The sequence below is a fragment of the Phoxinus phoxinus genome (assembly GCF_949152265.1).
Source record: "Phoxinus phoxinus genome assembly, chromosome: 1".
In the NCBI taxonomy this organism is placed as follows: Eukaryota; Metazoa; Chordata; class Actinopteri; order Cypriniformes; family Leuciscidae; genus Phoxinus; species Phoxinus phoxinus.
This window is the reverse complement of record NC_136876.1, coordinates 23,446,875-23,461,561: the sequence shown is the minus strand read 5'-3', so window position 1 is coordinate 23,461,561 and position 14,687 is coordinate 23,446,875. Positions and strand designations below refer to the sequence as shown.

Here is a 14,687-nt window from a genome sequence, read left to right as displayed (position 1 = left end):
TACTTAATAATATCTTAATCAAGGTAAATTAACAATATTCGGGTCTAACTTTTGTAGGTATGAACAAATAGGGCAAATTTAGTAGATAACAGATAGTTCTGAAATCTGAATACACGTGGTAGTAGAACATTCTGAAATAGTCGGTTAAATTGATCGGTTGAAATTTGCTATAGAACATGAAAAACGCAGAAAAGAGCTGTTTGTCTAATTGAAACAGTCCAAAACTAATCTAGTTAATAGATAATAAATTTTTACATTTGTCTCTTGGTACTTGGGAACTGGGAAGCGTGCCGTGAACGTCAGAAAGGGGTTTAGCCTTCAGTCTTGGGACGAGTTGACATTTAAGTGACAGCTGTTTAGACCTGTAGTTACGCGAGCTAGAAAATAAACCACACCCACTTGGAATTTTCGGCCAATGGTGTTTTGAACTGGAGAGGCGGGACTTACTAAAGCATTGTTTACGTCTGTCGTGAAAGTAGGTCACAGAAAAGTGTGACAGTTAGCTGGTGGACAGAATCCGATTGCCTTCACAGATACATACATTACAGTGTCATAATCAAATCTTTAGGTATACGGGACCCAACGCGAGCGGTGGTATCCCTAAAAAGCAGGTAAGTTTGCTTGTGCTCGTCCTCGTGAACGCAGTAGCCAGGATGTAGCGTCTGCTAAGTCCGCGAGCCTCCGTTAGCGCCAAGATCATATGTCGAAGCCTGTTGCACTTTCTTACAATTATTATCATATGGGCTGGTATAATATTGAAATCCAAATAGGATTCCATATTATTAGTGTGACTACAGGCGATCTGTTCTCCTATAAGCGAATAAGCCTTCATCTACAGACAGACTTGCAAGGTGCCTGGCTCTCGTTGACCACTTTCTCCGAGGCCTAACAAGAGAACATGTTATTTTTATTTAATTTTTGTGGGGAGTCTATCTTTAGGAGATACAGTATACCGATATGTCAGCTAGTTTATAATGACTGCTTATGCGAAATGAAATTACTGAATGCACGTAATTGACAGTTAAACTGAGCGTGTTGCCTGTTTACATCTCGCGCGAAACTCTACAGTAGCTTTACGAGCGCAGCTCACGCGCAACGTGCTGACAATAAAACGCATAAGATAATTCGTTTGTCCTTTTAGAAATTATTTTAAGCACATGAGGTAGGGACAGAAAGGTTTATGGCTTATACCAAAGTAATATATTGGTACATAATAACTCACAATTCCTTAAAGTGATGTCCTGACGGGATATTCGTTTTTAATGACCATACAAATTCAAATGAAGCATCAAAATATGAGAATATTGTATATCTTTTTAAATTTGAGGGAAGAACTAAACACTTAACTTCGTTAGGGTAATTATCTGTCAAAATAGAAAAAACTGCACAAAAAAGGCAAAGTACTGCTACAGGTTTTATTTTACTATGCACTATATATATATATATATATATATATATATATATATATATATATATATATATATATATATATATATATATATTTATATATAAACCTACCTGCAAAGCTACATTACTGTGAAAAGTTTTGATAATGCTTTCAAAAACAATGTCATGAATAGATTTTTTTTTAAAATGAATTAACTTCTAATAACTAAATCATATCAATGTTTGGTGTGACTGACCACCCTTTGCGTTTAAAACAGCTTTTGTCCTAGGGACACTTGCTCATAGATTTTCAGGTAGCTTGACAATGTGTTTCTCCAGCAGGACTGTTTGTTCTCTTTGTTTATGCTTTATGTCAAACAACTGTTCTGTCTGTGATGGACAGGTGCGGTGGCTCCCGGTTGGCATGTCAAGGCGGAGCAGAAACAGCAGGGCGTGGAGGTACGTGTGGAGTGGAATCCGACGGGATGCAGATGCGAGAGCGCTGGTGCTCGCCTCCGAGAGTGACGAGTGGAGTTATGATCGCCAGCAGGTTGGTGTGGATGATGTGGAAATGCCTTTAGATGAGGCAGCGATTATTTTTTTTAGTATGAGATGGCCTTTTGTCTGAAGTGCTGAACATCTCAAGAGCTGTTTCAGTTCAAAAAAGCACCAATGGCTGACGAAACGGACCGAAACTGTCAGATCTGAATGTGCACGCATTTGTCCTGCAGTACAGTGACTCTGATTCCGAAGCCGAGTATCCAGCCATTGTGCCGGCGGTTCCGAGTGCGGTGCCTGTAACGGGAGAGTCGTACTGCAGCTGTGATTCACAGATGGAGCTCAGCTGTAACCCACGGCTCCGGGGTTACACACACTTGCGAGACTGCCACTGTGGAGAAGATGACCAAGGTGGTGCCAAATGCAACATTACATTTTTTTTTTACCTTGATCATGCTTATTGTAACTAAACTTGTTCTCTTATTGGCTGTTTACTTGTTTGTCAGATTTTGACTGGGTGTGGGATGAGGGCAGCCGGTCGTCTGCAACGCTGCTGAGCTGTGAGAACAGGAAAGTGAGCTTCCACTCAGAATATAGCTGTGGAACGGCTGCCATTCGCGGCTCCAAAGAACTCTCGGAGGGACAACACTTCTGGGAGATTAAAATGACTTCTCCTGTCTATGGCACAGACATGGTGAGAGACAAGAGTGTCTTTATGCGTGATTTGTGTGGTAGTAATATTCAGTATGGTTAGGAAGGATGCATTCTGCTTATTTTGGGCATCTTATTTGAAAAGGGCTGATTCTAAACTTAGACATTTAGCAACATGGCTGATTCAGCAGACCGTAGCATAACTGTCAGCATACAGCTAATGAGGATGAAACTTGCTGAATCAATTGAGTTTTCCAAGATGTGAGCCACATTGCTTTGCTTTTTCTTTTTGAAAATGTGTACACTTCAGTTCAAAATTTTGAGGTCAAATATTATAATTTTTTGGACAAATGGCAATAAATTTCTCAAAAGTGACAGTAAAGACATTTGTAGTGTTACCTAATTTCTAATGCTTTTTTTTATTTTATTTTTTTACTTTCCATTCATCACAGAATCCTGAAAATATGTATCGCGGTTTCCAAACAAATATTAAGCAGCACTTACTGTTTTCAACATTTTGTTTAATTTTGCTTCAGTGATTCAGTGTCTTGAGCAGTAAATCATCATATTAGAATGATTCCTGAAGGATCATGTGACACTGGAGTAATGCTGAAAGTACAGCTTTGGCATCACAGGAATAAATTATATTTTAAAATACTTAAATAGAAAACTGTTTTTTAAATTGTAAAAAAAATTCGCAATATTTCTGTTTCACTGTATTTTTTATCAAATAAATGCAGCCCGGTGAGCACAAGATACTTCGTACCAACCCCAAACCTTTGAAGGGTAGAGTATATGGGATTGTTTATTCTTAATGGTTGAATTCTCTGTGTGTGTTTATGTAGATGGTTGGTATTGGCACGTCAGATGTGAATCTAGACAAACACAGACACACATTCTGCAGCCTGCTGGGAAAAGATGAAGACAGCTGGGGTCTGTCATATACAGGTAAAGCGGGTTCAGTTCACAAACACATACTTATGATCAAAACACCTAGACTTTACATGAAAGCATAGTGCATAAGGATTCTTCTGTAATGTAATGTATGTGTGTGTTTTTGTCAGGTCTGTTACATCACAATGGTGATAAAGTGAGCTTTTCGTCACGATTCGGACAGGGATCCATTATTGGCGTTCACTTGGACACTTGGCACGGCACCCTCACCTTCTTCAAAAACCGCAAGTGCATCGGTAAGAGCTAATCTTACACATGACAAACTGCTTTCAGCTGCGGTCTTATCTTATCTTGTTTTTGAAATATAATACACATTTTTAAGTGTCACTTTCTCTCTTTAAGTTTTCTCTCCTTTTTTGTAACAACTTTAAATGAGGTTAATTATAATTATTTATTTATAGTAGTTAGTATAGTAATTATTTTTTAGAAGTTAAAGGTAGGGTAGGTCAGAATTGTGTAAAAAAACTTTTATTCAAATTTGTTTAAACTGTCTTTATATACCAATACATAATTAAAATGCAAGTACTCTGAAATAGAGAGTGTAAAAAACTGAGTGACTCTAGTGTATTTAATCTTCAATAAACACAGCTCATTAATTCCATTCACTCCCACCTAAAAACAGGTGCGCGACTGCGCGCACGTGGGCAGAGCCAATAATAGCGGCGGTAGTCATGGCGACGGAGAGTGACAGTCACGCAAGCCAATCACTTGTTTCGTCCCGAATGGAATTAATGAGCAGTGTTTTTTGAGGATTAAATACACTATAGTCACTCAATTTTTATACTCTCTTTTTCAAAGTACTTACATTTTAATTATGTATTGGTATATAAAGACAGTTTAAGCCAATTTGAAAAAAAAGTTATTTAGACAATTCTTACCTACACAACCTTTAATAGTACTTATTTGAAAATGTGTCAGTTAAAGTAGGGTTGGGTATCGTTTGAATTTGAACGATTCCGATTCTGATTCCGATTCCTTGTTTCGATTCCGGTTCCTAACGATTCTCGGTTCCGATTCTTTTAAGAGGCAGAGTCAATTTTTTTTAGGATATTTTAAATGAGCTAGCTAACCAACGGTCTTTCTGAAGGAAATAGTCTGACCTTCTCCATCAATTTTAATTCTATTAACTTTTTTTGAACTTTACTATGAATTTCTCACAGGGCTGTTTTCAACTACAATATAAATATAAAATCTATGAACTTGAATATAAATATTATAAATTATGAATATATTTTCACAGGGGTACATTTTCCTCAAGAGAGCTTTATTTTTGAAAACCTCATGAAAACACATTTACTAGGGGTGTAACGGTTCACAAAATTCACAGATATGATACACTTGTGTCACGGTTCGGCACAGCAAAAAGAAAGAAATGCAAGAGAAATTTCCTTGATTTAGTTTTTTAATTATATATATATTTTTAAACTAAAATCATAAAGTATGATATTTTTTTTACTTTGAGCAATGATGGAGCTGTATTTGACTTTTCTTAGGAGTATATAAAACAAAACAGCTCCTTGGACAAAATGAAATGTAATATAGTAGTAGTTATAAACCAAGGTTTATTTTAGTTCAGATTAACATTTGAGGGCAGCGATTGTATTCATAATGTCAAAATAAAACCGACGTAATGTTACTTAAAAGCATTATAGCCTACTATTCCTGCCAAACTTCCATGGTTACAGTTAGTGTTACTACAGTAAATCCATGGTGAATGTTGCTGATCTGTGGACACTGAATAGTTCATTCATGGCACAATGTGTCTTCCTGGTTTCCACGTCAGCGCTGTTTGATCCGTTAATAACGGAGAAATGTGAATGTTTCTCACTAGATCTCGCAGCGATGTTATTATTCAGTAGCGAATTCAAATGCTTTCTTTACTGGATCTCGCTGTGTAGTAACAGTGCTGCTTGATCAAGATCGGCTCGCGCTGCATTGGTCCAAACTGATAAACGGTCCGTCAACCACACAATAACGAGTAGCTCAGTTTCGTTCCGCTTACATTACATTTGCCATTTGATGCTGGGCAATGTTGTGGTCGCGCCAGCGTCTCTTACATTATGAGCGCGCTTGCCACGCGCAACGCGCCTACATTTGAAATAACGGAATTTTGGTCGGCAGACTGAGAATCGAAACTAGGAATCGAAATTTTTACTTTTGAACGATTCCGGGAAAATCGCAAAGCTAGTCCCGGTTCCAATCGGTACTCGATACTCGATACCCAAGCCCACAGTTAAGGGTTGTGCTTTTCATCCATATATGCATAAGAAATGTCCTAGCGTTGTTTAGTGATCATGATTTTTCAAGACAATAATAACTAGTTGTTCAGACAACCCACAGACTATTTGAAAATCTGTAATTGCACATCCCTGGATTTTGGAGATCAGACACTATTGAACAATCACACACCTGGAGAGCAGGTGTATCTCTGTTAAACCAGACATTTAATACCATTTAACCTGTATGTTGTGTGTGTGGCAGGTGTAGCAGCTACAGAGATGAAGAATAAACATGTTTTTCCGATGGCGTGTTCCACCGCGGCCAAAAGCAGCATGAAGGTGATTCGCTCCGTCTCCGCTGCCACCTCTCTACAGTACCTTTGTTGCTCACGACTCCGCAAGCTGCTCCCGTCCGGAGTCGATGCCCTTCGAGTCCTGCCCCTGCCGCCCGGCCTCAGACATCTTCTTCACTCCAAACTGGGATGGGTGCTGAGCCTGGATCATACACACACCCACTCGAACACACACAACCCGCCAGGACCCTCCTCGGGCAGTGACTCTGAGGGCTGCTCCTCGGACCCGGAGGCCTGCCAGCGGAAACGTTGCCGCTGGACCTGAGACTCCCTATGCCGCGTGCACATCCACTCAGCTTGTCATTATGCACACATTAGAAAATGTCTCTACAGATCAAGAAGAATCGACATATATAAACACTGGACTTGTGCTGCCAATCACAATGGTGGATAACAGAGCTTGCTGAATCACTTTGAAAATAATTCAAGGTCAGTCAAGTCTGTTTTACTAGATACTAATAGACTAGTATCAATCAAGGCTCTAAATGTAGTTTCCCCCCATCAGGTGACATTTGGATATATACATTACAGTATTCATAGTCAGTTTTTATTCTGTTGTGAACTCTCAGTGGAATGAAGACCATTAGCTCTTCAGACAAAAAGCGAACTATGAACCTCAAAAACCTGTTCTGATGTGGGGAACAACAACATGCAACCGTATGAAACACAGGCAAACACTCAAACTGTTTGCATGCACAAGGAACACACACAATACATGACACCTTTAGTGAACTGTACATTTCTTCATTACTGGGAAAACGTTACCTAAACTCCTCTGAAGTAATGCATATTCAAATGTCATGCTCCATTACAGGCCAGTCAAACATCTCAGCACTTCAGAGTGCCAAGGTCTGTTTCCTCTTTGTTTAAACAACCATTGTATGTTTTTACTCTATTCTTATTTTATCAATCTTGGACTTACCAACAGGCAGTAAGTAACAACAGTGACGTCATTATGAATATTGTCTGCTTAAATGTATTTTAAAATCCATTATTGAACTGGTGAGGAAAATGCCTGTGTATTTTGACAGTTCTTGTCTCTAGGAATTACTTTGAGCCCTAGTTATTATTACTCAAAGTGTGTGTGTGTATGTGTATCTGAACAGTATTTCCAGAGAAACTCTGTTTTCATGAAAATACCTTGATGCAGTTGTCGAACTGACTGATGCTAACTGACGTGGAGGTTGATTCAGTTTTCAATCTGTGCAACATCTCTACATGAGGTTCATATTGAATTCATATGGGGTTTATATTGCAGGTTTTGTAATTCATTGTTAAAAAAAAAAGCAAATCATGTTTTTGTTATGCATAAAGCACTTTTTGCTCTTAATGTATGTATATAAATATATACATGTCCCTATACTGTGTTCTGCACGTATTGTATGTCATAAGCGCTCTCTCTTTCTCTCTCTCTCTCTCTCTCTCTCATTCACTCTCTCTTTATTCACTTCTCTCTTCCTTTTCTCGCTTCTTCTGCAACATACATTAAGCATGGCCTTTTATACGAGTCAAAAAAAAAAAGGAAAATTATATATGCATTAAAATAGGGGCTGAATATGTTTGTTCTTTTTGAGATCTTAATAAAGGTTTCTATAAATCAATCATAGTGTTGCTCTTATTACAAAAAATGTAAACACATCTCATACTTTTGGATGATGCATTTCTAATGAACTTTGTACAGTATATTTCTGACAAAATGTTGCATAATGAAAGTACTGCAGAAGAGATTATTTATGTAGGCCTGTTTATGTTACTGAACAGATTTATGGTCACTTAAATTGAGAAACATCTGAGATATAGGCCTGGTTTCACAGACAGGGCTTAGATTAAACCAGGATTAGACCTTAGTTCAATTAGGACATTTACATATCTTTTATAAACATGCCTTAGAAAAAACATTACTGGTGTGCATCTTGAGACAAAACAATGGCACTGACATATTTTAAGATGTCCCAGTGCAAGTTGCTTTCAGTTGAAACAGCTCAAATATGAATTCTAGTCTGGGACTAGGCTTAAGCCTTGTCTGTATAACCGGGGGTTATACCCTCTCAAATATTGCTTAAAAATAAAGTCGCTCTAAGCGGAACAGGAATAAGCACGCGCGTTTCACACGGACCGATTTCCGTGACGGACAGCAGCAGCCTTGACGTAATTGTGTGGAGGTCAAGTCAAACAGAAAGGTAAGATACCTGTCATTGACTGGAAAATTGACTACAATGTGCGCGTATTTGTATTTATTAAATTCACTTTTCTTCTTATTGATTTCGCTGTAGTGCTTTGAGTTGTTGTATATTGTTGTAAGCATATATTATGATTTGTTGTAACACGTGCAGCATGTGTGCCCAATACTCACGTTAGCTGGTTGTATCTGTTTGCTATATTTTTCGTTTTACATTAGCATAGGTCTTAAATAACGAGAAAAAATTGGCATAATTGATAACGGTTCCTGTCTCATACGGGTTTTCAGTAGACAAATCAAAACTATAACTGCAAATCATATCTCTATTTCTTCTTAAGTGGCCTTTTAAATATGCCTTCAAGCCTATGTATTAATTTAAAGAAAAACGAATTATTAGTAATAATTTTAAATAACGTCTTATGCGTGTTTTTTTGTGTGTAACAGGAATACAATACAAGTCTCTTTATTGACTCATGCGATTTTTGATACAATACTTAATATAACTTTTATACATAATAATAGACTTAGCAAATAAGACTTTTTCTTTGTGAGTCAGGGTTTCAGTATACAGTAAAATCCAAAAGTAAATTAATAGGTTAAATTCTCCTATTTTGTATTTTACATTTTCTCATGTTTCATTTCAGGTTATATTATCAGCTTATCAATTTGAGTAAATAGCTGAACTGAACATTCCATGAATTTCAGGATATTTCGGTATTTGATATACCCTGATATTTGCATTAATGACTGCAGCACTCAAGCTGCATGAACTTCACACGTTTGTGTGAAACCTGATGTATGTCCATATTTTGGTGCTTATTTTTTTGCAAATTTGTTTTATTGGTCATCCAGGAAACATGGTAAAGAAAAAGCGTCTGAGGCTAATAGCCGAGATGGCACGGAAGATCCGGGCCTACCGGGAGCTGAAGAATCGGCCCCAGGACTCTCAGCGTTACGCCTTAGACTACGACACTATGACACGGCCCTTCACTGGCAAAAAGCTGCCTGTGTTGGCTTGGAAGGATGTGCAGAGAGAAACCCGCCTCTTTACGTTACTAGCTGGCATGCGCGTGTTTGGTGTGGGTCGGCTCTTCACACGCAAATCATGGCTGGACGAGCATACAGAGCCATGCTACTGGAAAATAACAAAAGTCAAGGTGGATTATACAGCAGAGGTATGTTCGGTGATTATTTTAACTGTACAAATGTTTATGTATGAGGTCAGTGCATGTGTGAATTCAAACGCTGATGTTTTCTCATTTAGAACATGGATCATGGGAAAGCATGGGGCATTTTAACATTTAGAGGTAAGAAAATACCTTTTCTGTGAACACACACAACCATAAATAAAGGCAATTGTTTTCAATAAAAGTTAGTTCCTTAAAAAAAAATCTTTCCTCTTTTGTTCTGCCATATGACTTCTACTCTAGCTATGTACTAATTTGATATTTGTGGCATTGCTAATATATTTATGATCAATTGTTTTGAAAGTCACTTTGGATAAAAGTATGCTTAATGTAAATGTAAGACTAATAACTAGTTGTTTATAAGTTGAAATTTAGCTCAGTTAATGATCAGCACATAATATTTTACAGTGGTGTATTTGGAGCAGATTAAGACCGTTTTGATAAAGATGTATCACAGTTTCTACAAAAATATTAGGCAGCACAACTGGTTTCAACATTAATTATAAGAATTATAATAATGTTTCTTGAGCATCAAATCATCATATTAGGTGACCCTGAAGACTGGAGTAATGATGCTGAAAATTCAGTTTCGTATCACAGGAATAAATAGCATATTAAGATAGATAGCACCATAATATTTTGTACAATATAAATGTAGCCTTGGTGAGAAAGAGAAGAGAAGAGACTTCTTTCAAAAACTTTAAGAAAAATCATACTGACTGCAAACTTTTGAGAGGTAGTGAATAAGTGACAGCATTACATATGTTCAGTAGAATTATACAGAGTAAAGAAATGTAGCAAAAAAATACAGCAGCCTCACTGTGACATTGTTTGGATGTGTTTAAGGTAAAGAGGAGCCCACAGAGCGCGAATTGGATAAGGTGATGTATCATGACTGGCGACTGGTTCCCAAACACGAAGAAGAGGTCTTCAAGAGCTGTGAACCTGTTCCTGAGGCCCCTGTCCGTTATGTGAAATACCCGCCTCTGCTGCGTGCCATGATCCTAGCCCAGAAAGCCAAAGAGCTGGGTGTGGATGCCAGCACTCTCCCAGAGCCCTCTCTACCAATGAAACGGGATATCATGCTCAATTATGACTACTTCAGGAGTCAGGATGAGAAAAATCAAGAGGGTACACCTGTCTGATGCTCAGGTCCACTTGAAGGTCATGCTGTGGAGATCTGAGCTCTGTTGCGGTGGTCTTGATGGAAACTTCGTTTCTTGTTCCTAATTTTATGGGCACTGCTTGCAGTAAAGGCTGTTCTGTGTTTATTGCAGTGCTTTATTAGAACAAACAAAATATAGCCAAGTTTTTTATCCATCTTCCTTGGATTACGTGGCTAATCACTGAGAGGGAAAAAAGATGATTTTCTTCAGCACATTTGGACAGGTGACCAAACCCAAAAATATAATCCTCTGTGTAAAGACTTTGTTTTTATTATGTGTTAATATATGTGTAATGTTATTTACAATATGTGAGCTAAATAGGATTAAGTTGTGTGTATTATTACAGATGTAGAATACAAATGTAGAATAAAAATGGGTAAACTTAATTTGGTCTTTTGTAGTAGATCATGAAGTATCCTTCAGACCTCTTTAAAGATTGATTTTTCAATCAAATTCATGTAAACTTCAATGTGGTAAAACTGGTTTAAAAAAAACATCTACAGACAACCTAACCTTTACCATGTAAACTCAGCCAACCAAGACATTTAGAAACATATGTGTATAATGTCCTTTACTGGTTTCACAGACCGGGTTTAGATTAAGCTAGGATTAAGTTATATTAGGTCATTTAAGTAGATTTGATAAACGTGCCTTAGAAAGAAAACATTACTGGTGTGCATCTTGAGGCAAAACAAGGCAAGTTGCTTTCAGTTAAAACTGAAATTTTAGTCTGGGACAGGGGCTAGATTTAAGCCTTGTCTGTGGAACTAATAGACAGTATATGAGGTGGAACCGGGGAAAATGTTTTAAGTATTGCGGAGAGGACATGCAAAACCAGGCAAGCATGCGCATGACACCTAGCGACACTCCTCAGCGCGCGCACGCGTCTCCTCCCTCTCTCTTCCGAAAACTCTTGAGGCAGCCCGGTTTCCTGCTCTGCAAAGATGATCATACTTTGCTTGACAATATTTGCTAACGTTTTCAAGATGGGTAAGTAGTGCCTTATGGAAGTCTTAGTCGTTTTATTAGCTAAATAAAATTTAAAGTGATGGAACAACTCAAGCAGTCCTCATGTCGGCGGCTTATTTTAACTCATCTCATGAGTTATTGTTTGCTTGGGCTAGGCTGACTATCAGAAAAGTACACGTTACAGCGTTACGCATGTACGGCATTAGTGCTTTGTTTTAGGAGAGGTTGTTAGGCATAAGGTGATGTGAAGTAATAGCAACATGCAGTTAACCATAGACGGTATATAAGGCAGTAACGCAAGCATTTCACATGCGGCCCATACACGTATTCGTCTACAGCACAAAAAAATAGGTTACCACCTAAACTGCGTTTGGGTCCTAGTCTACTCTGTTAACGAATTAGCATGTGATATTGATCATTAACATAAAAATGTATCATCTGAGTAATAAAATCGGGTAATAAAATGCTTTCTCTCCTTACTTCTTAACCTGATCCTATTGTGTTCCTGCGATTGGTTCTTCAGTGTTTGCTGACCCGTGATTGGCCCGTTGGTGTGTGTGTAGCAGTAGCGCGCGCGCGAGACGGCTGCACACCTATTAAAAATGGGTTCTAAAAGGTCATTATCCGACACAAAAGAGCTCCCGGTCGCGGATTTAGTGGCTAAACAATCGAAGATTATTGAATCAGGTATGCAGAAGAATATGCTCTTGCGAAGACCCCTCGAGTCATTTTAATGAACACTTTTGTTCTGCAGGGACCTTGAACAACAGATTGCGCTAAAACGATATTGACTATACGCTTTTCATAAAGTTATAATAAGATATATTTGCAAGTAAGTTAAATAAAAATAATACATTTCAAATGTAAGTGCGTTTTTTTTTTACAGTCTATGGTTCTGAGTCAACGTCAGTTGTGACCTACACAGGTGGCGAGGGCTAAGAGGTTTAATGCTTCGGTATTAGTGGGATATAGGGCATATTCTACATTCATATATTTTTTTAAATAATGTGTAGATCGATTAATATAACTAATATAAATGGAAATAAAATATTAATTTGGTTTATTATATTGACTGAAGAGAGATCGAGCGCAAGCACAGTTATGCAGTCAACACACTCACACACACATTGTTGTGTTTTCGCTTTTTATCGGGAATTTCCATAGATATGATGGTTTTTATACTGTACAAACTATATATTCTATCCATTTACACTAACCCTACCCATCCATCACAAAAAAAACGTTTGCATTTTTACATTTTCAAAAGACATAATTTAGTACGATGAGCTGTTGTCCTCATCATGAGTGTTAAAATGTTGCCACAAGGATTTCTGATATTACCATTTTTGTGGTGACATTTGGTCCACATAATGTAATGTAAGGTTTATCAGACCACACAATTGACCAATGAGGAGTATGTGTAATCAATTAAAATACCACTCAAACTAACTTCTACAAGATAAACCTGTTTTATTTTGTGTAATAAAGTACTTACCGTAAAAAACAAGCAATGTCATTGAGAAGCCGAGGGGGTTTAAAAGGGTTTAATTTCAGATGTTTTTCAGGATGGACTGGCTCAAACGAGCGCACGTTCATTGCAGTGAAGCCAGATGGTGTTCAGCGCAGACTGGTGGGTGAGATTGTCCACCGCTTTGAACGCAAGGGTTTCAAACTGGTCGGCATGAAGCTCCTGCAGGTGAGAGCACCACTGGAGTATCTTTCACTGAGCTTTCATAAAGAAAATTAATAAAATATCATAAGAAATATATACAAGCTGCATTAATACAGTATATGCTTGTAGGCATCAGCGGAGCAGCTGAGAGAGCACTACCGGGACCTGAGTGAGAAGCCTTTCTACAGCAGCTTGGTCAAATACATGAGCTCAGGACCCATTGTTGTTATGGTAAGAAACACATTGTCTCCAACACTTTATGTGTTACCCAACAAACTTCAACACTTTATGTGTGTGTATTTATATATGTTTTATTAGGCATGGCAAGGCCATGATGTGGTTAAGTCCGCCAGAAAGATGCTTGGAGAGACAAATCCAGCAGACTCTCTCCCTGGCACTATCAGAGGAGACTTTTGCGTGGAAGTGAGCAGGTTAGTGTGTATGTGCATGTTTGACTGGATGGATGGACGACTGGATGGGTGGATGTTAAATAGTTTTTCTTGTGCAGGAATGTGGTCCATGGCAGTGATTCAGTTGAAAGTGCCCAGAGAGAAATCTCGCTGTGGTTCGAGCATCACGAGTTGCTCTGCTGGGAAGAGTGCAGTCAACCCTGGATCTACGCCTGAAAGCCATCATGTTGCACTCGTCGTAATATACAGCTTTTGCAGCTTCATCTGCATCTGATACCTGCTCCTATCAGAGTAAATGCTGCTCTGCTCAAGCCAAGTGACCAAAATAATAAAGGAAAAGGTAGCCTCTTTTATGTTGACATGTCTGGATCACTGAAATCCAGTCATTGGTCAAGCTATTTTTGAATGTTTCTTACTGCTTTACTCATGCTGTTGTTAACCTTTGTAAGGGTTTCTTTGTAGATTGTTGCAGATATTCACTTTGTTACTAATCTTTGGTGGGTTGGTAAGTCATGCACTACTCTAAAGTTACTTAGCGTTTACATCCACTCGAAAGACATTGTTTACATTTTTACATCCAACTTTTGATATGGGCATGCTTCTTGTCATCTTGATGCACTATGTAAAAATGTATGTATTATTCATGACTCTAAAGGAAAGGAATAATGAATGACAAATGGCCAGCTTGCTCTGAAAAACTTAAATATTCCAATAATTCTTGGTCTTGCTCTAGTCTAGTGGTTGGAACTCACTTGACCAAACTTTACTCTACAAATAAATTAATCCTTTGTTCATTGGTCTTTGTGTGAATTGTTTTGTGTAAACTATACCATTCAAAAGTTTGGGGGTTGGTAAGATTTAAAAAAAAATTATGATTTTGCTCTTATGCTCATCAGATATAAACAGTAAAATTGTGAATTATTATTATTAGATTTTAAAATCGTAGAATTCTTTGATGCATGGAAAGTTTGAAAAAAAGAGCATTGATTTGAAATAAATCTCGTCACTTTTGATCAATTTAATGTGTCCTTGCTGGGTTAAAG

General features: G+C 37.9%; 3 protein-coding genes across 4 annotated transcripts; all 3 read left to right on the top strand.

The window, feature by feature from the left end:
* The first annotated feature begins 370 nt into the window (after positions 1-370).
* Positions 371-7,662, top strand: spsb3a (splA/ryanodine receptor domain and SOCS box containing 3a). The gene is made up of 7 exons (XM_079624227.1): positions 371-611; positions 1,790-1,936; positions 2,118-2,295; positions 2,391-2,578; positions 3,381-3,483; positions 3,600-3,725; positions 5,971-7,662. Exons 2-7 carry the CDS (start codon positions 1,811-1,813, stop codon positions 6,324-6,326), a joined length of 1,077 nt encoding a protein of 358 aa, XP_079480353.1. The 5' UTR covers positions 371-611; positions 1,790-1,810; the 3' UTR covers positions 6,327-7,662.
* A 301-nt stretch (positions 7,663-7,963) lies between these two features.
* mrps34 (mitochondrial ribosomal protein S34) lies at positions 7,964-10,979 on the top strand. Its single transcript, XM_079630997.1, has 4 exons — positions 7,964-8,241; positions 9,093-9,415; positions 9,505-9,547; positions 10,274-10,979. The coding sequence occupies exons 2-4, from the start codon at positions 9,098-9,100 to the stop codon at positions 10,570-10,572; spliced, it is 660 nt and encodes a 219-aa protein (XP_079487123.1). The 5' UTR covers positions 7,964-8,241; positions 9,093-9,097; the 3' UTR covers positions 10,573-10,979.
* A 451-nt stretch (positions 10,980-11,430) lies between these two features.
* Positions 11,431-14,659, top strand: nme3 (NME/NM23 nucleoside diphosphate kinase 3). Of its 2 annotated transcripts, none has more exons than XM_079631010.1 (5): positions 11,431-11,583; positions 13,128-13,258; positions 13,364-13,465; positions 13,553-13,665; positions 13,743-14,659. In XM_079631010.1, the coding sequence occupies exons 1-5, from the start codon at positions 11,538-11,540 to the stop codon at positions 13,858-13,860; spliced, it is 510 nt and encodes a 169-aa protein (XP_079487136.1). In that variant the 5' UTR covers positions 11,431-11,537; the 3' UTR covers positions 13,861-14,659. The 2 variants fall into 2 exon arrangements, with proteins under 2 accessions (XP_079487136.1, XP_079487135.1); XM_079631009.1 differs by lacking the exon at positions 11,431-11,583 and adding an exon at positions 12,053-12,249.
* The last annotated feature ends 28 nt before the right edge of the window (positions 14,660-14,687 follow it).